Source organism: Saccopteryx leptura, chromosome 13 (genome assembly GCF_036850995.1).
Source record: "Saccopteryx leptura isolate mSacLep1 chromosome 13, mSacLep1_pri_phased_curated, whole genome shotgun sequence".
In the NCBI taxonomy this organism is placed as follows: domain Eukaryota; kingdom Metazoa; phylum Chordata; class Mammalia; order Chiroptera; family Emballonuridae; genus Saccopteryx; species Saccopteryx leptura.
Window position 1 is genome coordinate 1,190,482 of NC_089515.1, and position 19,978 is coordinate 1,210,459.

Genomic DNA, 19,978 nt, shown 5'->3' on the forward strand with positions numbered 1-19,978 from the left:
TTGCTTGTTCTTGTGGATTATATGGAATTCTAGTAGTATGTTTAATATTTTAAAATGCTAAGAATTATTGAAATTTAGTAGATGTATAGGCAGGACTATTGTCAGTTTTAATTGCTTTAGGAATGCCTATAATATTAAAAGTTTCAATAAGATGTTGAATGACACAATTAGCCTTTTCTCTAGGTAAAGGTGTGGCCTATCGAAAGGAAGAATAAATATTAATAAAACTGTACATAAGATAGTTTTTTAAAGAAGAAATATGAGCAATATCTATTTGCTACAGGTTATTACTGTGTTGCCCTCTAGGATTCATTCCTCTCAGTAATGGAGGAGCATTTATAATACTATACTGAGGACAGTTTCTAACAATATTCCGAGCTTCTCATCAGGTTATTTTAAATTTTTGCATTAAATTTTTTTATTTGTATGAGTCTTTGTATAAAACTTAGTAGCTATTTTTATTGATCTAATGAGTAATTGATCAACTTCATTATCTGTAGTAGACATAGGTCCTGGTAAAGCTGTATGAGAACAAATGTGAGTTATATAGATAGGCAAATTTCATTCTTACAATAAAAGTTGTAACTCTTGAAACAATTTGTGGAATCTAGAACTATTATTTGAAATATAAACAGTTTCTATAAGTTTAATTGTATGTTCTACATATTGTGAATCAGTAACAATGTTAATAGGATAGAATGTTTGAATTTTGTTTTCAGCAACAATTAAATTACACTGATTTAAGGTTTTAGAAGCATTTTTAAGGATGACTGAAAGTTCAGCATTATTTTTATAAGCTATTAATATGTCATTTATATAATGGATTATTAAAGATTGAGGATATTTTTAACAAATTTTTTCTAAAGGTTGATTTACATAATGTTGAAATAGTGTCTGACTATTCAACATTGCTTATTTAAGTAATATAAACTTAGTAAAAATAGTTAGTTATGCTTATTGTTATAGACACAATAGCTAGCATTGCTAGAAACAGAGTCAATGATGTTTTTTGAAGTCTTAGTCTTAATTAAAACATTTTTGCCTCCTGGGTAAGTTTATTTAATTGTCAAATTTCCCTTTTTTCTATTTCCAACTTATGCCGAGGCTTCAATTTCCTGGAAGGTATCTACTAGTCCCGTATTTGTGGAAATAAGAGCAAATCCTCACTCCTACATTGCTGTTGTAAATTAGCAAACTGTCTATCTAAAAAGTTCATTTTCTATAATATTAATAAGAAGGTTAGCATTAGCATTTTGATTAGTTTGAATACAAGTCTGATTCTCCTACTAAGTCATAAATTGTAACTCTTTCTACTCCTATTAGCATCCTCCATAGTTGAAGCTGGTGCGGGAACCGGATGAACAGTCTACCCCCCACTGGCAGGTAATCTGGCCCACGCCGGTGCCTCAGTCGATCTAGCCATCTTCTCATTGCACTTAGCAGGTGTCTCCTCTATTCTCGGGGCAATTAACTTTATTACCACCATTATTAATATGAAACCCCCTGCCCTATCCCAATACCAAACACCTCTCTTTGTCTGATCCGTCCTGATTACCGCGGTCTTACTCCTTCTATCACTCCCTAGCTGCTGGGATCACTATACTTCTAACGGACCAAAACTTAAACACAACCTTCTTCGATCCGGCCAGAGGGGGCGATCCCATTTTATATCAACACTTATTTTGATTCTTCGGCCACCCCGAGGTATACATTCTCATCCTACCCGGATTCGGAATTATTTCCCATATTGTTACATACTACTCAGGAAAAAAAGAACCATTTGGTTATATAGGAATAGTCTGAGCCATGATATCTATTGGGTTCCTAGGGTTTATTGTATGAGCCCATCATATATTTACTGTTGGAATAGACGTCGATACACGTGCCTACTTCACATCTGCTACTATAATTATTGCCATTCCTACTGGTGTTAAAGTATTTAGCTGATTAGCAACTCTTCATGGAGGTAATATCAAATCATCCCCAGCCATATTATGGGCCCTTGGGTTTATTTTTCTTTTTACTCTAGGGGGTTTAACCGGCATTGTACTAGCTAATTCATCTCTAGACATTGTACTTCATGACACTTATTATGTAGTAACCCATTTTCACTACGTTTTATCCATAGGAGCAGTATTTGCCATTATGGGTGGATTTGTCCACTGATTTTCCCTTTACTCCGGCTACATCCTACACCCTGCCTGAACTAAAGCTCACTTTTTAGTTATATTTGTAGGTGTTAGTATAACTTTCTTTCCCCAACACTTCTTAGGCTTATCCGGAATGCCGCGACGATACTCCGATTACCCTGATGCCTACACTACCTGAAACACTGTGTCATCTATAGGCTCCTTCATCTCATTGACAGCTGTAATGCTAATGGTTTTCATAGTATGGGAAGCATTTGCCTCCAAACGAGAAGTCTCACTAGTAGAACTAACAACCACAAACCTTGAATGACTCCACGGCTGCCCTCCCCCTTATCACACATTCGAAGAGCCTACTTATATTAATATTAAATAAATAAGAAAGGAAGGATTCGAATCCCCTTAAATTGGTTTCAAGCCAACACCATATCCACTATGTCTTTCTCCATGGTAGAGGTATTAGCAAAATTTACGTAACTTTGTCAGGGTTAAATTATAGGTGAAACCCCTATATACCTCAATGGCATACCCATTCCAAACAGGCTTCCAAGATGCAACCTCTCCTATTATAGAAGAGCTGCTACACTTTCACGACCACACTTTAATGATCGTATTCCTTATCAGCTCCCTAGTCCTCTATATCATCTCAATTATATTAACCACTAAACTAACCCACACAAGCACCATAGATGCCCAAGAGGTAGAAACCATCTGAATGATTCTACCAGCTATTATCCTCATTATAATTGCATTCCCATCCCTCCAAATCCTTTACATAATGGACGAAATTAATAACCCCTTTATCACCGTTAAAACTATGGGTCATCAATGGTACTGAAGTTATGAATATACAGATTATGAAGATTTGAGTTTTGACTCCTATATAATCCCCACATCCAATCTCGCACCCGGCCAAATCCGCCTGCTGGAAGTAGACAACCAAGTGGTTCTACCCATAGAACTCACCGTTTGTATATTAATCTCATCAGAAGATGTCCTACACTCCCTGAGCCATCCCATCTTTGGGCTTAAAAACAGACGCTATTCCAGAATGCCTAAATCAAACAACCCTACTATCCACACGACCCAGCTTATATTATGGACAATGTTCCAAAATCTGCGGATCCAACCATAGCTTCATACCAATTGTACTTGAAATAGTCCCATTAAAACATTTTGAAAAATGATCATCATCCGTACTATACTATCATCAAGAAGCTACTGCAGCATCAACCTTTTAAATTGAAGATTGAGAGCCTCACCCTCTCCTTGATGACATGCCCCAGCTGGACACTCCCACATGATTTATCACAATTTTATCAATAATTATCACACTGTTTATTATCATACAATTAAAGGTCTCCAAACACTCATACTATTCAGCCCCTGAGGCTTCCTTAGCCAAATCACTAAAGCATACAACCCCCTGAGAAACAAAATGAACGAAAATCTATTCACCTCTTTCATTACCCCTACAATAATAGGACTGCCTGTTGTTGTTTTAATTATTATATTCCCCACTGTCCTATTTCCTTCCTCTGGTCGACTAATTGCAAATCGATTAATTGTAATACAACGATGACTCCTTCACTTAACATCAAAACAAATGATAATAATCCACAGTCAAAAAGGACAAACCTGAACCTTTATGCTAATGTCACTAATTCTATTCATGGGGTCCACAAACCTCCTCGGTCTTCTACCCCATTCCTTCACACCCACTACTCAATTATCAATAAACCTCGGAATGGCTATCCCATTATGGGCAGGTACAGTAATTCTTGGTTTCCGGCACAAAACTAAAGCCTCCCTTGCGCACTTCCTCCCACAAGGTACCCCCATCCCAATTATCCCCATACTAGTTATCATCGAAACAATCAGCCTATTTATTCAACCCATAGCCTTAGCCGTTCAGCTAACAGCGAATATTACCGCAGGGCACCTTTTAATTCACCTCATTGGAGGTGCAACTCTAGCACTCATAAGCCTTAGCACTGCAACTGCATTAATCACATTCATCATTGTTATTTTATTAACTATCCTGGAGTTTGCTGTAGCCCTTATCCAGGCCTACGTCTTCACACTCCTAGTTAGCCTGTACTTACACGATAATGCCTAATGACCCACCAAACCCATGCATATCACATAGTAAACCCCAGCCCCTGACCTCTTACAGGAACCCTGTCTGCATCACTACTAACCTCCGGACTAATTATATGATTCCATTTTAACTCGATGTCCCTTCTACTATTGGGCCTAAAAACTAATCTCCTAACAATACACCAATGATGACACGACGTGGTCTGAGAGGGTACTTTTCAAGGTCACCATACACCTGTTGTTCAAAAAGGACTTCGCTGTTCTTTCAAAAGCGAAAGAGTTACAAGCTAACATTTCTAAATTTTTTGAAATAAAACATTCAGAGTCCATGAAGGAGGATAGCAGTTGCTGCGTATAAAGACAGTTTTATACTGGGAGCAAGCCGTTTTTAACTCTTTAAGAGCTTTGACAGAAATTTGGTCATAGTGAGTATAAAAAACTCGTCAGAAAGTTTAGACTGTAATTTAAAAAGTTGCTCTTTTAATTATTTATAAGATAAATGTTTTTCTTTATCAGAGGCCAAATGACCCTTGTTATTTTCCTATTGTAAAAGAAATTTTAGAGCTTTGTTAGGGACTTCTCCTAAGCCATGCAGCTTAGTGACTACTGCCTAAGTGGGCTAAAAAGAAAACTAATGTTGCTTAGTAATAAGAGATGCATCAGCTTCTATATCTAAAAGTCTTTTGTATTGTTAAGTCTGTTATAGGGCATCAGAGGAACTAAATTCCCGCTTTCCTCAGTACCTCCTTTTTCAGGATGTTGCCTTACAAGCAGCCAACTGTCTGAAGCAGCTTGAGATAAATTCTTAAAATGACTTAATTTTATTTAATTCCTTAGTTTTACAAATTTGAGCATATTTTACACATAAACAAGATAATTTTCAATACAGAAACACATGTATAACATATAACTTTAATTAATCCTAATATTTGAATTCTTATTTGATTTCAAACTTTGAATGTACCTTATAATGTACTAACCAAATTAGCAAGTCTTCAGGATCCATATTCTATTTAATTTAAATTTAAATGAGCACTCCTTATAATTTCTCATTTTAAAGCAAAAAATATATGGATGAAACTATTTTTTCAATATAAAAGCCAGCATTTTTAATCTTTGTATGTAAACAATTCAGGCCTTAAAAATCACATTTTAGACAACATCAAACAAAAACTAAACAGAAATTAGAATTAGACAAACCAAAGAGAAACCTGGGATTTCAAGCAGTCAGACTAGAAAGATGCCTGCCTGATTTTAATCAGGGCATTTTCTGACAGAGGGACTGACAATGGATGAGACTAAACAAAATTTCCCCAAGAAAATTCTCTTGGCAGCTGCTGGGATATTTTCTATAGTCAGATCCAATACATGTCCCCTGCCTCAGTTTCCAGGCAAAGAATAAGAAAGAAACAAAATGATAGCTCAGAGGATTATAGCTAAAACATAAAAAAAAATCAGTATTTATTTATTTTATTATTACAAAGACTAGAGAATTCTAAGGACTTTATGATTCTTCTATATGTCCTAATTCTAATTGAGTTTGTATCAACTGATGTAAAGCTGCAAGCTTTTTTCCCTTGTCTCTATCTCCAGTGATTTGCATCTAGGCTTTAAGACAAGCGATCTAATCTGAGCTATAACAGCATCAGTATAACCAGTTTGTTGTCTCACAGCTGCATAAGCGCCAACTCCGATGAGCATTTCAAAATAACTCCCGGGGGATTATTTCTGGCGTTCATGCAAAATATTCGAAAAGCCTCCTCTCTCCACCAAGATTTGAATTGTAAATATTGTCCTGGTTCCAAAACCATACTAGCAAGTAAATCCCAATCTAAAGGAATGATTAAATGATTATTACAATAGGAAGAGATAAGACTTTGAACATATGAGGACTGAGGTCCATACGTAGCAACAGATTGTTTGACTAGCTTTAAGAAAGTAAATTCACCCTGGCCGGTTGGTTCAGTGGTAGAGCATCAGCCTGGCGTGCAGGAGTCCCGGGTTCGATTCCCGGCCAGGGCACACAGGAGAAGCGCCCATCTGCTTCTCCACCCCTCCCCCTCTCCTTCCTCTCTGTCTCTCTCTTCCCCTCCCGCAGCCAAGGCTCCATTGGAGCAAAGTTGGCCTAGGCACTGAGGATGGCTCTGTGGCCTCTGCCTCAGGTGCTAGAGTGGCTCTGGTTGCAAGAGAGCGATGCCCCAAGATGGGCAGAGCATCACCCCCTGGTGGGCGTGCCGGGTGGATCCCGGTCGGGCGCACGCAGGAGTCTGTCTGACTGCCTCCCCGTTTCCAACTTCAGAAAAATACAAAAAAAAAAAAGAAAGAAAGTAAATTCAATTTGGTCAAATTGGATATTATGCCCTTCCCCAGGATCTGGAGCATTAAGAGGAAAAGGCTGTTGAATAATTGGAAAAATAGATGTAGAAGAATTACTAGAATTAGATTCTAAATCATCATGATGCATAAGCACCTGTTGCATTTCAGAGATTTCAGGGAATTGAAAAATCCTTCCCCTGCCAGTACCAATTAATTTTTTACCTTGAATTGGAGGAGTCGTAGGCTCACATATATCTTGCTTTTGAACAGGATAAGCAATATACTGATTTCCATTACCCTGTTGTTCCAGTGTAAATTGTAGTTTACTTAATAAATGTTTTAGACAGACAACATCATCCATAGGGGCTCTCTCATTTTTAAAGAAAGAGGGATGAAAGCCTGTGGACGGCTGAATTTCATTAACATTATCAGTAACTTCAGAAACAGAGACAGTATTGTCCAAGTCAGGTGTCCCCAAACTATGGCCCACGGGCCGCATGTGGCCCCCTAAGGCCATTTATTCGGCCCCCTTGCCACACTTCCGGAAGGGGCACTCTTTCATTGGTGGTCAGTGAGAGGAGCACTGCATGTGGCGGCCCTCCAATGGTCTGAGGGACAGTGAACTGGCCCCCTGTATAAAAAGTTTGGGGACCCCTGGTCCAAGTCATTATTCTGTTCATTCTGTGCTGAATCAAATTCTTCAGACTCATTAAAAATAACCTCACTCAAGTCTTTAACAGAATCTCTATCTAATTGCAAAGGTCCAAGGGCTGTAGCAATAAGATTATAAGCAGCCCACATTTCAGCATCAAGTGGATCTCTGTGCTGATAAACACAGCGTAAAGATTTTCCTACTTGTTGCCAAACATTCAAATTCAATCGATTACAACGTTCAGGAGTATACCAATAACAGTGTTTCTGAATAGCATTTAAAAGACGTAACAAAACCTTGTCTTTTATCTGAATCTCAGACCCTTTTAAAAGGGATTTTAAAACTTGTACATAACTGTCCCGTAATGAATGGGAATCCCTCATGACTTTGCTAGTTACCCAAAAGTTTCGCGTACACAGCGCATGAAACTTACCCTTTCGGGGTTCCATCTGTTCCCAATCTCTTCTTAAGGCTCCACGTTGGGCGCCAAATGTTGTTGTGAGTCAGGGGTGCAGAGAGAGAGATCAGCAGACGGAATCATCAAGGACTAGCAAAGGACCACCGCTCGCTCAGGCAAATGGCCCCGAGTTCATGCTGTGTCCTAATTTTATTCACAAGACTGCAAAAAGCTTGTTTACTGAGAAACTGGCATAACATCAAGTGTAACTTTTACTTAAAGATACATGGAGTGCACCTGCAAGATAGCTTAGTAACAACATAATATCAGAAGGCATTAATTGCTATTGCTTCTATGGTTTCCACAACATTCCTCTCTTTATCTCAAGGGATAACCTTGGAAGGTACAGAAATCTTATGAGAATGTTTTACTGAGAAAAAGCCCAGCAACTGCCTTCAGTCACACAGACCTGTTTCAGTGACCCGCCTTCAAGTCACAAAACAATTCTCTTGGCAAAACATTCTTTTCTTGTTGGCTGTGTTCCCATCCAAGGCCATGCAATGGGTTATTCCACTACAGGCTGGCACAGGATGTACAGCCGAGTTCCTCTGAGATTAGGGTGTCTCCTGCACTATGGTCCTGCTCTTGTTGACCTCACCGCCCACCCCAACTGTAGCACAGGTGTCCACAGGGGACTCCAAGATGCCCTCCACATGACTCCTTTGCAAGGCTCCTCTGCGTCAGGGCCAGACAGAAGGGTGTGACTGAGGCCTGAGGAGGAACACACCTACCCGATGCTTGCGGCAGGACTGTGGGCCCCCTGTCACCTGCAGCAGAAATGCGCCAGACCGCAGGGTGAGGAAGAAGAGGCAGCCATATCCCTGAGCAGCATCTCAGCCTTACTTAGCCTGAGCCTGTCATGTCATCCGACCCCCCACGGAGTGAGCCTGTGTAGGGGCAACCTCAGGGCCAGATCTGGGTGTACCCACAGTGGGGAACATTCCAGAGGAACCCTCCTGGCACCCCCTTTCCCAGCACCCAAAACAGCTCCCAGCCTCTCCCCTACTCATGGGAGCAGCGCACGCCCACATCCTCCTTGTGCCTGCAGTCCGCACATCCCCACAGGGACGCCTCGCTGCCCCGGCACCCCACCTCGTCCAGCCACACGGGTCCTGAGCCTGGACCAAACGTGGCCCCCACCAGGGCGCTGATGGCCCCGCCACAGCCCAGTTGGCAGCACATGACCTCCGCATCTGCCAGGTCCCAGGAATTGTCACACATGGTGCCCCAGGAGCCGGCGTGCCAGAGCTCCACGCAGCTGGAGCAGCGGTCCTCGCCCCCACGCACGCGCACCATGCCCTCCTCTGGAAAGGGGGTTGTGGTCACTGCAAAGCAGGCCTGGGGTGAGGAGAAGACAGACAGATGGCAGAGAAGTACCTGGGCAGCTGTGGGTAGATGAGCAGTCGAGGGTCTCCTCAGGGTCCTGCAATGTTTTCTCTGATAACCCTACTGGATTAAACAGCAGCCATCCCAGAGTAAATGCCCCGAAAGCTTCAGAATAAAGTTTGCGGAGCCCAAGTGATCCCCGAACCTCCCACCATGGGTCAGTGGCAGCCCTTGCAGGTGGCCTATTAGGACACGGAAGCCCCCTCCAGGCACCTCAGGGACAGCCAGGGCCCCACCTGCACAGGTGATCCAGACCTCCTCTCCGTGGGCACAAGAGCGAGGGTGCCACGGGGCTGAGGGGCACTGCCCCAGCGTGGAGCTCTGCAGCTGGCGGCACTCAGTGTTGTCCACCAGGAGTTGCCCAGGCCAGTGTGCACAGGCTTGTTCTCCAGCCAACCCTGCTCTCCACAGCCCAGATGGACAAAGAGGTGTCCTTCAGGGCGTTACTGCACACGGCCCCCCAGGTACTATTGTAGAACACGTCCAGCCACCCGGCACAGTGCTGGGTGCCACCTCGCAGCCTCAGGTCCACTGACACTGGAAGACAAGCACAGTCAGGCCAGGGGAAATCTCTGAAGAAGGAGGCCCAAATGAGGGACTCCAGCATGGAGACAAGTGCTGCTCAAGGCCATCTGGCCCAGAGAGGTCCTGCCAGTGACCAAGCATCCCCACACCATCTCCCACCCGAGCACATGAGCAGCAGTTAACCACAGGTAACCAGAGTTTGTCCCCAGTTGTCATGTCTTAGCAGGTTTGCCAGGAGACTGTCCAGAAACCCACCCTTGGAAATTACTCAAAATACAGAACAATCTTTTTGCATAAGATGATAAATTTAGCAATGATAATAAAAATTTAAAAATTAAAAGAAGAGGAATTAACACAGAGCTCCATGTTTACACAGCAACAGTCCAGGCTGGCTAAGGTCCACAAGCTGTCATAACACCCTTGACCCATGCAATTTCAACAGGGGGACATATTAAGAAGACTCAAATATTGCCACATATCAGAGTATTAGACAATCCTTTCAAATTATGTTATGAGGTCCTGTAATACAACAAAGATACCATACCAGGATCAATGGAGCAAGCTGGGTATGACATGCACATGACAGGGTCATAACTAAATAACACAGCTCAGAAAAAACAAGGAGAGGAATGTATCCACAACAGATCAAAAAAGTAGCCACAAAGACATGCCTGTGTCCACACCCCTGGCAATCAGTGTATTCCCCTGGGCTGGCTGCGAGGCTCTGGCCAGCTGAATGAATGGGGCAAGAGTGACCGTGCTGTTCCACACTGGCCTCTCGCCTGCCGCCAGGCTTAGTCCTGACAAGCAGAGTGTCCCTCACGCCTGCCAGCAGCCAGTCCTCAGCAGCAGCCGGAGGGAGCCCACTGAACTGCCCCAGAGCAAGGAAGAACCGCAGTGAAATTAGAAACACAATGATGAACTGAAGTGTACACCCAAGAACATGGACCACAACTAACAGAACAGCACCTGGAGACACACTTCCAGGGAACAGAGGGAACGCAAAGCAGGGAACCTCAACGTTCTTCACAAAGAAGCAGGATTGAACCTGTGCAGTTGCCTTAGACACAGCTGAGGAAAACTTCCCTGAATGCAAGAGGAACCAAAGTCGGTGAGCAGAGGCCACACTGGGAGGCCAGCCTGCCCTGGAGGGCGCCCAGAGATGCCTGGGGAGGCTGAGCTGGCACTGTCACAAGCTCAAGGACAAATTCTGTCATTCAACCACGTCACACCAGACAAGAGCCACATACAGAGCCTTGGGTACAGAGATGTCTGAGGAAAAACCTTACCAGTACCTGAGAGAACGTCCTGCAGCACACTAAAATATGCAGCAAAAGAAGCCCAGCGCAGGAAAACCTGGAGCAGCAGTGTGAGGTGAGCTTCTGGAAAGGGGCACAGACGTGGGCAGTGCTGTGTGAGGAGCAGCACTCCTCACCCTTGCCAATCCCCAAAGAAAGGAAGGTGCTTCATAGCATGGCCTGAGGCTGGAGGACACGGACTCCATCGTATTCTCCCTATCTGGGGGGCAGAGCCCCTGGAGATACGAGTGAGCCCACAAAGAGACAGTGTGCCTTCATGCAAAACCATCCGATACCCAACTGCTGGGTGAGGGGACTCAGCCACCATGACCAACCTGAGCAGACGACCCCGGCGTCCTCCTTGTGCGCACAGTCGTGCTGGCCCCAGCCACTGGATGGACACTGCCACAGCGCAGACTCGTGGCCCCCGCAGCCCAGCTCCTCCATGCACATGGGCCCCGTGTCGGCGCCAAAGTGCGCAGCCCCCAGAGCGCTGACTGCGTGGCCACAGCCCAGCTGCTGGCAGACCACGTGTGCATCCTGCAGGTCCCAGGCGTTGTCACACACGCTGCCCCACGTGCCCCCATGGAGCACTTCCACGCGCCCAGCACAGCGATCCGGCCCCGCAACTAGCCGCACCTGGCGGGTCCCTGTAGACAGACCGAGTCAGGCCCACCAAACCCCAAGGGCGTGGGCGGGGTGCTGGGCTCCTCACTCACCAGAGCACACAACGCCCGCGTCCCGCGACGACCCCGCGGGCACCAGCACTGACGCAGACACGTTGCACTGGGTTAGGCGGGTCTCCGTGCCCAGACACCGCACGTGACTCAGCCCCACCCTCCCAGCCCCGCGCCCCGGGGCAGGCGCCTCATAGGCTCGCTCTGCCTCTCCGCACCCCAGCTGCCCGCACACAACACCAGCGCCACGCAAGTCCCAGGCGTCGTCCAGGACGCGGCCCCACATGCCATCCAGGGACACCTCCACGCGACCATCACAGCGGCTCTGTCCCTCCCTCAGCCGCAGGGCGTGGCGGAGACCTGGGGAGAGAGGTGGGACATGGGAGGAGCTGGCAGGTGTCAGGGGGAGGGGCCCTCCACCTGTAAAGGGGAGAGGCCCACAACCGTCCCCAGAGCCCCTTCCATGCTCAGCCCCTCTGACCATCGCTCCCGCTGACCCACCTGAGCAGACCACGGTGGCTGAGTTTCCCGGGGCACAGGCCGGGGCCCCCAGGGTGCTCACTGGGCAATTCCACAAATAGGGCTCTGTCCCAACACAGTGGAACCTGTCCGGCCAGATGGGGGCATCCCCGTGCCCAAAATGGCCTCCTCCAGGTATGGCCACTGCGCTGCCACAGTTGAGCTGGTGGCAGAGGACTGTGGCGTCTGCTAAGTCCCAGTGGGTGGCACAGAGGGGCGCCCAGGCCCCCTGAACCTGGAGCTCCACACGCCCCTCACAGCTGCTGCTGCCGTTGACCAGCCGGAACTCTGCGGGGAGAGGGTGTCAGGCTCCCTTTGACCCAAAGACCCACCAAGAGGCAATTTCTTCCTTTGCAACCAGTGTGGTGACCACAGAGCTATAGCCTGGCTCATACCAGCTCACACCTCTCAGCTCAGCACTGGCTCATACATCTGTGCAGAGGAGCACACACTCGGGGCTCTGGCCTTGGTGTCTGAATGGACATTCCTCTAGGACAGGGGTCTCAAACTCAACTCAGCATGTGGGCCACAGAGCAAGATCACAGCCGTTCGGCGGGCCGCACTAGGTCTACAAAAGGCAACTGTTACGCGACACTTTTCTCACTGCAGTTGAAAACAAAAAAAAATCAGTACAACAAGCACAATCATACATGCAGTTTACTCAGTGTCACAAAATGACCAGAAACTGTAGTTCGCATCACAACTGCTGTTAACTAAGCTAATATCTAGCTAGGATGCTAGAGAAATGAAAAATACAAGTAGGCCCCTAGGCTTACTTAATTTTATCCAAAATATTTTGAACTTCGTGGATTAGTCTGCGGGCCGCACAAAATTGTTGAGACCCCTGCTCTAGGACCAGACTCCTGCCCCTCCCACCTCCCCTCCCTCAACCCGTCACAGTGACACTTCCTCTATAGGAACAGGACACCCTCCTGGCTGGAGGCAGTATGTGAGCTGGGGTTGGAGTGCCCACCCAGGCAGAGTTCCAGAGGGAGGCTGGCAGGAAAGGAGGCAGGGCTGAGCCTCAGAGCCACAAGTAGTGCTCTGTCCCAACACGCTTCCAGCCTCACCTGAGCACCTGAGCCTGACGTCCTGGCTGTGCCCACACTGGTGCCCGGGCCCCAGAGGGCAGTGGAACAGCAAGGACTCGTTGCCCACACAGTGGAAGGCCTCAGTCCACACCAACCCAGAACCCTGGCCAAAGTGGGCACCCCGGGGCGTGGACATGGCCAAGCCGCACTGCAGCTCCCGACACACCCCATGGGCCGTGGCTTGGTCCAGGTCATCATCGCAGACGGTGCCCCAGGTCAGGCCACGCCTCACCTCCAGACGCCCAGCACAGGGGTGCTCACCGCCCACCAGCCGGGCCTCCGCGTGTCCTGTGGGAAGAGACCAATTCTCCATTAGTGGCAAGTGTTCTAAACCCAGAGGGGGTCCTCTACATCTAGGCACTGGGTCTGCCAAGCACTGGACAGAACTGACAGCCAGAGGTCTATCTGCCCTACACACAAAACACAGCAGGGTCCCAGGGTCACCTGCTGCAGGTACTCCTGTGTGTCACACAGCCTCTGCCTGCGCAGGATGGTGGCATCCAGCCCTGTATAATCTTGGAGTCAAGTCAAGGCACCCGCAGGCCAGAGCACTGACTTGCCCTCTTGGAGGCAGGGAGGACCATCCACTTTACTTCAGCCCGCCATGGTTCTAGGAAGAATGAGAGCCGGTCCCTTGCACACCTGTGGGACAGTGCTGGGGGGGTGACTCCCCACAGCAAGTGCTTCTCAAACAGCTCAGATACTGCAAGACAGCCAGGACCCCCGCCTACCTGGGGCTCTGAGCCACTGAGGCACGGCACTTTCTGTGTTCTGGCCTCTAGATCTGTCCTAAGCTAACGATGGGTCAGCATTCTTTCTTCTCCTCCTCCACTCCCTCCCCCGCCTGACCCATCCCCTCTGAAGCAGGCATGGGCACAAGTCTCCTGAGAGGGGTAGTGGACCTGCAGGCTGCTGGACCTGAGCAGATGACCTCTGCGTCCTGCTGGAAGTCACAGCCACTGAGGAGGTTGTTGTTGAGTCTACAGTTTCGGATGGTCGACTCCGTGCCTTTGCGGGTCATGTACTTCCCACCGACACCCACATCTTGGCGGGAAGCCTGGAGCACGGGGCCACAGCCCAGCTCTTGTTAGAACACCGTGGCCTCCTCCCTGTGCAGCCCACAGAGGCGATCCACTCCGTTCACATTCCTGATCTCGGGGAGTCCCGAGCAGGGGCTCCGGCCCTTCACCAGACGAATCTCGCGAAAAGTGCCATCTACAAAGCATGAGCCGCACTCAGAAGGGGCAGCCTCTGCTGTCCCTGTGGTCACTTGGAGCCTGCAGCCCCCTTCAGGAACCAGATATTTCCACTTGGGCACAGCAGCTCCTGCTAGGCACTCATCATAGGCCAGGGGTCACAGTATGAGATGACCCTGCTCCTTCCTCAGGGCGCCAGCACTGGGTTGAGGGTGCCACTCTGAGGAGGCTGGCTTTCTGACCAGGCAGTCACAAAGGGCCCCTCACTCAGCAGGACCCCACTCAGGGCCATGCCTGCTGTAACGCTGTCACACACCTGACAACCTTAATCATTTCTGAAAAGGGCTCCTGGGCCCCACAACCCACGCAGCGGGAAGATGCTAGGTGGGGTCTCAGGAGCTCTCAGTCACATAAGTGCCCACACACAGCTGAATACCCTCAGCACAGAGCTCCCATCATGCATGTAAGTAATCCTAATTAGATACCCAGGTTGGCCCCTTGGGCCTCCACGAGTGTCTGGAAGACCAAGCAGTTCCCACTCCACCCCTCTGTTTTCCACTGCTTCTCCTCAGCCCAGCTGGTTCTCTCTTTCTCTCCCTGGGGACCCTGCCCTACAGAAGGGATTTGCAGAGCTATTCACAGTCGCATCCTGGGCACCGAGCACCAAGAACGGTGTCTACAAGGACAGCTCTGGATGAAAAGGACACAGGAGGACGGACTAGCGCTGAGATGAAACCATCCTAGAGGAGTCCTAGAGGGGTCAGGCTGGTGCCTGTGCACAAAAGGAGCTCCCCTAGAGAGCCCACAGACCTGCCCACCACCCCAGCCCGCACCTTTCCCCTCCCCTCCCCTCTTGCACTGACTTACTAGAGCACAACGTGACCACAAGCCACTCGTGGGGGCACTGGCTCTGTGTCCACACCCCGAGGCTGCCCTTCCAGAGGGAGGACTCATTGCCCTTGCAGGACACATTGTGGAGCAAGGGCTGCACCCTCTCTCCGGGCAGCGGGACGTACTTGGGGGCACCGACAGCCTGGCCGCAGCCCAGCTGCCTGCAGACCACAGATGCCTCCACCAGTGTCCACTCCTGGTTGCACACGTGTCCACACACCCCCTCGTGCTGGACCAGCACCAGTCCATCACACTGACTGTGTCTGTTCGCGAGCCTCAGGTTGTCCGGTCCAGCTGTGGAGGGACAGACCAACCTAAGAGGGACCAGAGTGTTGGGTGCCAGGTGGGGGGCGGTCAAGCAGGAGCTGCAAGGGGGTCCACCTCCAAAACCTTGCTGCCAATAGAGCCAGACCAAAGAAGTGACCACAGGAGCCCCCCCCCACCACACCCTTTCTAGGCCTTCACATCCCTGTTCTTTCCCTCAGCGCCTGGCAACCCCACCTCACTGCAGCCCCTGACCCTCCATCCTCAAGGCCCAGTCCTGGGCTGAGTGAGGCCCGGGCAGCTGATCACAGCAAGGGATCGTCACACGCAGGATCTCAGCATCTACAGAGCCACTGCATCCAGAAGGTTCCGTGGACAAAGGAGAAGAAACTTACTGATGGAGACTGCCCAGAGAGTGAGAAGGGGCCCGACTCCCAAGGTCCAGAGAGAAACCCTCATGGCCTCTCAGTCCCCAGGGCCTCAGCCAGCTCCTGGCACTCAGTGGGGCAATGGCAGATATGGCGGTCAGAGTCAAATATGCAGAAGTGGAAGCTGCCGATGGCCTGCCAGGGCCAATGGGGACAGCAGAGCCTCTCCAGAGCACACTAGTGGCTACTGCGCTCGGTCTGTTAGCAGAGCAGCCAGTGGCCTCCGTAGCTCAGCACTGCCAGACATGCACAGGGGCCAGGCTGTGGCTTCCTCTTGTGCTCATAATTGCTGACAGGGCTGCTCCACTTAGACCCCAGGATCAAGCAGGTGGTCTAGTCTGCCCATAGCCCCAGCAGTAGCAAAACCCAGGCCTAGTGGGTACGGTTCCCCACCACAGACAGTGATGTAGTGACACCAGACACCCTGGGGACCAGCAGGGACTGAGCAGGGGCCCTGCAGCACCAGAAAAGGGAGACAGGCCAGGACAGTGTTGCAAGGGCTTTAAAAACTAAACTGTCATTGGAACCAAAGTCTACAAAATATGGCCAAACCCATACCCTGAGCTGAAACAGGTGACCACCTGCTGAAATAGAACATTTAAAAAGAAGCAAGAGTCTCCTGACATCGTAACCAAAATGTCCAGGATACAAGTGAGAATCACTCATCACATGAAGAATAGTTTGACGATAAAAGAGAATCAGCTGATGTCAATACCAATACGAACAAGACGCTGGAATCATCTGATAAGGATTTTAAAACAGCATTCATCAAAACGTTCCCAACATAAGTTGCAGATTCTTCTGACACAAATGGGAAAATCTCAGCAAAGAAACAAGAGCTACAACAATGAGCCAACGACAGGATGTGCAGCAGCTGGAACACTCGCACACAGCTGGTAGGTGGAGACATAGTACAACCACTTTGGAAAACAGTCCAGCAGTTCCTCAAAATGTTAAGCACAGAGGTGCCCTATAACCCAGTAATTCCACTCCTGGGACATATCAAAGAGAAGTGAAAAGTGAGGTCCACACAAAAACGTCCACAGAGATGTTCATAGCAGCATTATTCATAACAACCAAAAGATGAGAACAACCTAAATGTTCACCAATTCATAAGTGGATAAATAAGGGCAAAATGTCCATACCGTGGAATATTACTCACCCATAAAAAGGAGTGGAGTGTAGACACAGTTACAATGGTATGAACCTTGAAGACATTATGCTGAGTGAAATAAGTCAGACAGAAGAGACCACAAATATATGATTCCATTTATATGAAATGTCCTAAATAGGCAAATCCAAAGACACAGAAAGTGGGTTACTGGTGGCCGGGGTGGAAGGAGACAGATATGGGTAATGAGCACTAATGGCACTAATTCTGAAATTAGTGGTGATATTTGCATAATTCTAAATATGTTCAAAACCACTTGATTAGGCACTTAAAATTTTTTTTTCCCCATAGATTTGAGAGAGAAAAAAGCATTATTTTTCTGTTTCACTCAGTTGTGCCATTCAGTTGTGCACTCACTGGTTGCTTCTCCTATGTGCCCTGACCGATTGAACTTGCAACCTCAGTGTGCTGCGACAATGCTCTATCCACTGAACCACCCAGCCAGGATCTGGACTAGCCACTTTTAAAGAATGTATTTGTCCTGGCCTGTGATGGCACAGTGAATAGATCCTCAACCTGGAATGCTGAAATTCCAGTTCAAAACCCTGGGCTAGCCTGGTCAAGGTACTTACGAGAAGCAACCAATGAACAACTAAAGTGAAACAACTATGAGTTGATACTTCCCGCCCCCCTCTCTGTAAAATCAATAAATAAAATCTTTAAAAAAAAAAAAGGATGCACTTTGTGGTATATAAGTCACCTCTCAAAGCTATTATTTTTTAACTAATTTTAAGACAATTTTATTGACTGAAATTAATATATTTACAGACAGAGAATATAAGTTCTCTGTTTTGAAATTGCAAGGATCTCCATTTAGCTTCCACAATTCTTTGTGTTCATGATCTGAATCTGTCTTCTAGATGACAAAGTGAAGCATTCATATATAAATCATACAATCTGCAGTACAAAGAAACACATACAAAAACCTGGACTGTTATTAAATTGTTAAACTCAGAGAAAAAAGTAAAAGTGTACAGAGATGCTCACACTGGAATTACCTGACAGACTACTTACTACTGGCTCCATTTTTAATTTCCTATATTATTTCCAAAGCAAAATATACTCATTATATTCAAGGAGAAATACTATAATGTGTTTGATTGCATGTGGCTGCTTTCTTACTTTTATTAATGTTATTACTGAAGTTTTGTATTTTAAGGTGCACATTATACTCTCTATCCATGGGCCTTCCTTGATACCTATTGGTGTTATCAAGTATGTTGGTAGGCAATAAAGCAAAAATAGAACATAAAAACAATATGGTATTCACTTTTGTTGTTGTTGTTGTTTTAAGCAAAAGTGTTCTTAATAATTGCTTGCTGTTGGCTCACAGAACTAGAGGGTATACATTATAACCTCAGTCCTCAGAAAATGATTTCCCTTAGCTGTTATTGTCTAAGAAGCGATAACCACATAATTTACAAGAAGAAAACTACTGAATCCTTCAGAAAACACAACATGGCAGTCAATCTTCAATGCAAAGCAACACGGTGGCAGGGCTGTGACGGAGAAGCAGTGTTCAGGAGTCCGCTGACACGTATGGGCTCCAGCTTGTTCTAGAAATCAAACAATTCCCGTGACTGAATTCCACGGGACTTCCTTCAGACTCTGAGCCATCCCAGCTCCCTCTGGCCGCAGCACAGCCTGGGGAGGTTTCTGTTTTGCTCAAGCACAGAGAGTCGTCCGAAGATCAAGCTGCCATCCCATGGTCTCCAGCTTCTGGGAAGTGCAGCTCCTTTGCCTGATTCTTGCCCCGTGGCAGACCAGGCAGATGTACTTCCTGCTCTGACATGAATGACAGTTTCCAGGACTAGGTGAAGATCTTGTTTCTCTAGAGAAAATACAGCCTAAGCTTTTCTCCTTCTTCACTGACACTGTTCTCAATATTCAGGTGAAGTTTTTGAAGAATCCAGGTCAACAGTCATGGTCGTCGACCTGTGTTCGTTGCATTTATCAGTGACACTGCTTATTTCCTGCTGGGTCTCTCCCACAGGGTCAGTGCCACAGCTGCCACCATCCCTGAAGCTCCCTCTCCTGGCCATTACCTGTCGCTGCCAAAGCTGTTGTTTTTTTAAAAAGAACCAAATGGGTATTATAGAACTGAAAATACAGTAACCAAAAATGTTTTTAATTCACTGAGTATACTCACCAGTTTAATGAAATGGCAAAGGACAGCATCAGTGAACTTGAAGACAAACCAATAAAATTCACTCAATGTAAACAACAGAGAGAAAATAGATAAAATTAATAGAGCTGCAGAGCGCTCTGGGACAGGAACAAAACTTCTCATATTTCTATTCCTGGAGATCTGGGAAGAAGAGGAGAGAGAATGTGGGACTAAAAAAGAATTTGAAAAAAATTATGACTGAAAACTTCCCAAATTTGGTAGAAGACATAAACTTAACACATCCAAGAACCTGAACAAACCCCAACCTGGATAAACCCAAAGAAATTCATATCAAACACATCATACTAAACTTTAGAAAACTAAAGACAAAGAAAAAATCCTAAAAACAGCCAGAGAAAAAGGACACATTATCTACAAAGGAAAACCAATTTGTATGACTACACATTTCTCATCTGTGTGGAGTCCAGTGGTCATGGAATTACTGGCTTACATGTTGCAGAAAATTGCATCAAACCTGTGTCCTGTGTCTGTGAAACGACCCTCCAGAAATGAAGGGGAAATAAAGACACAAATGAAGGAAAACTAAGAGAACTTGCTGATAACAGAAATATCCTCAAGTAAAGGTTAAAGAAAACCCTCCAAACAGAAAGAAAATGCTAACAGTGAGGTGGGGCTTCCAGAAAGGAAGGGGCAGTGCACTGGGCAAACACAGAGTATACGGAGTGGACTGTT

The 19,978-nt window shown here is 47.0% G+C and overlaps 1 protein-coding gene and 1 pseudogene across 1 annotated transcript in view; both read right to left on the reverse strand.

The window, feature by feature from the left end:
* SCART1 (scavenger receptor family member expressed on T cells 1) overlaps positions 1-15,978 on the reverse strand; it is a 33,127-nt gene extending 17,149 nt beyond the window's left edge. Inside the window, 13 exon segments of the mRNA XM_066355554.1 lie at positions 6,381-6,423; positions 8,661-8,976; positions 9,050-9,118; positions 9,295-9,408; positions 9,411-9,476; positions 9,479-9,595; positions 11,217-11,531; positions 11,601-11,918; positions 12,060-12,365; positions 13,148-13,456; positions 14,087-14,383; positions 15,232-15,549; positions 15,915-15,978. Of these exon segments, the coding sequence (XP_066211651.1) occupies positions 6,381-6,423; positions 8,661-8,976; positions 9,050-9,118; positions 9,295-9,408; positions 9,411-9,476; positions 9,479-9,595; positions 11,217-11,531; positions 11,601-11,918; positions 12,060-12,365; positions 13,148-13,456; positions 14,087-14,383; positions 15,232-15,549; positions 15,915-15,978 (2,652 nt within the window).
* A 2,612-nt stretch (positions 15,979-18,590) lies between these two features.
* LOC136384907 (COMM domain-containing protein 10 pseudogene) lies at positions 18,591-19,135 on the reverse strand (annotated as a pseudogene).
* Positions 19,136-19,978: the final 843 nt, after the last annotated feature.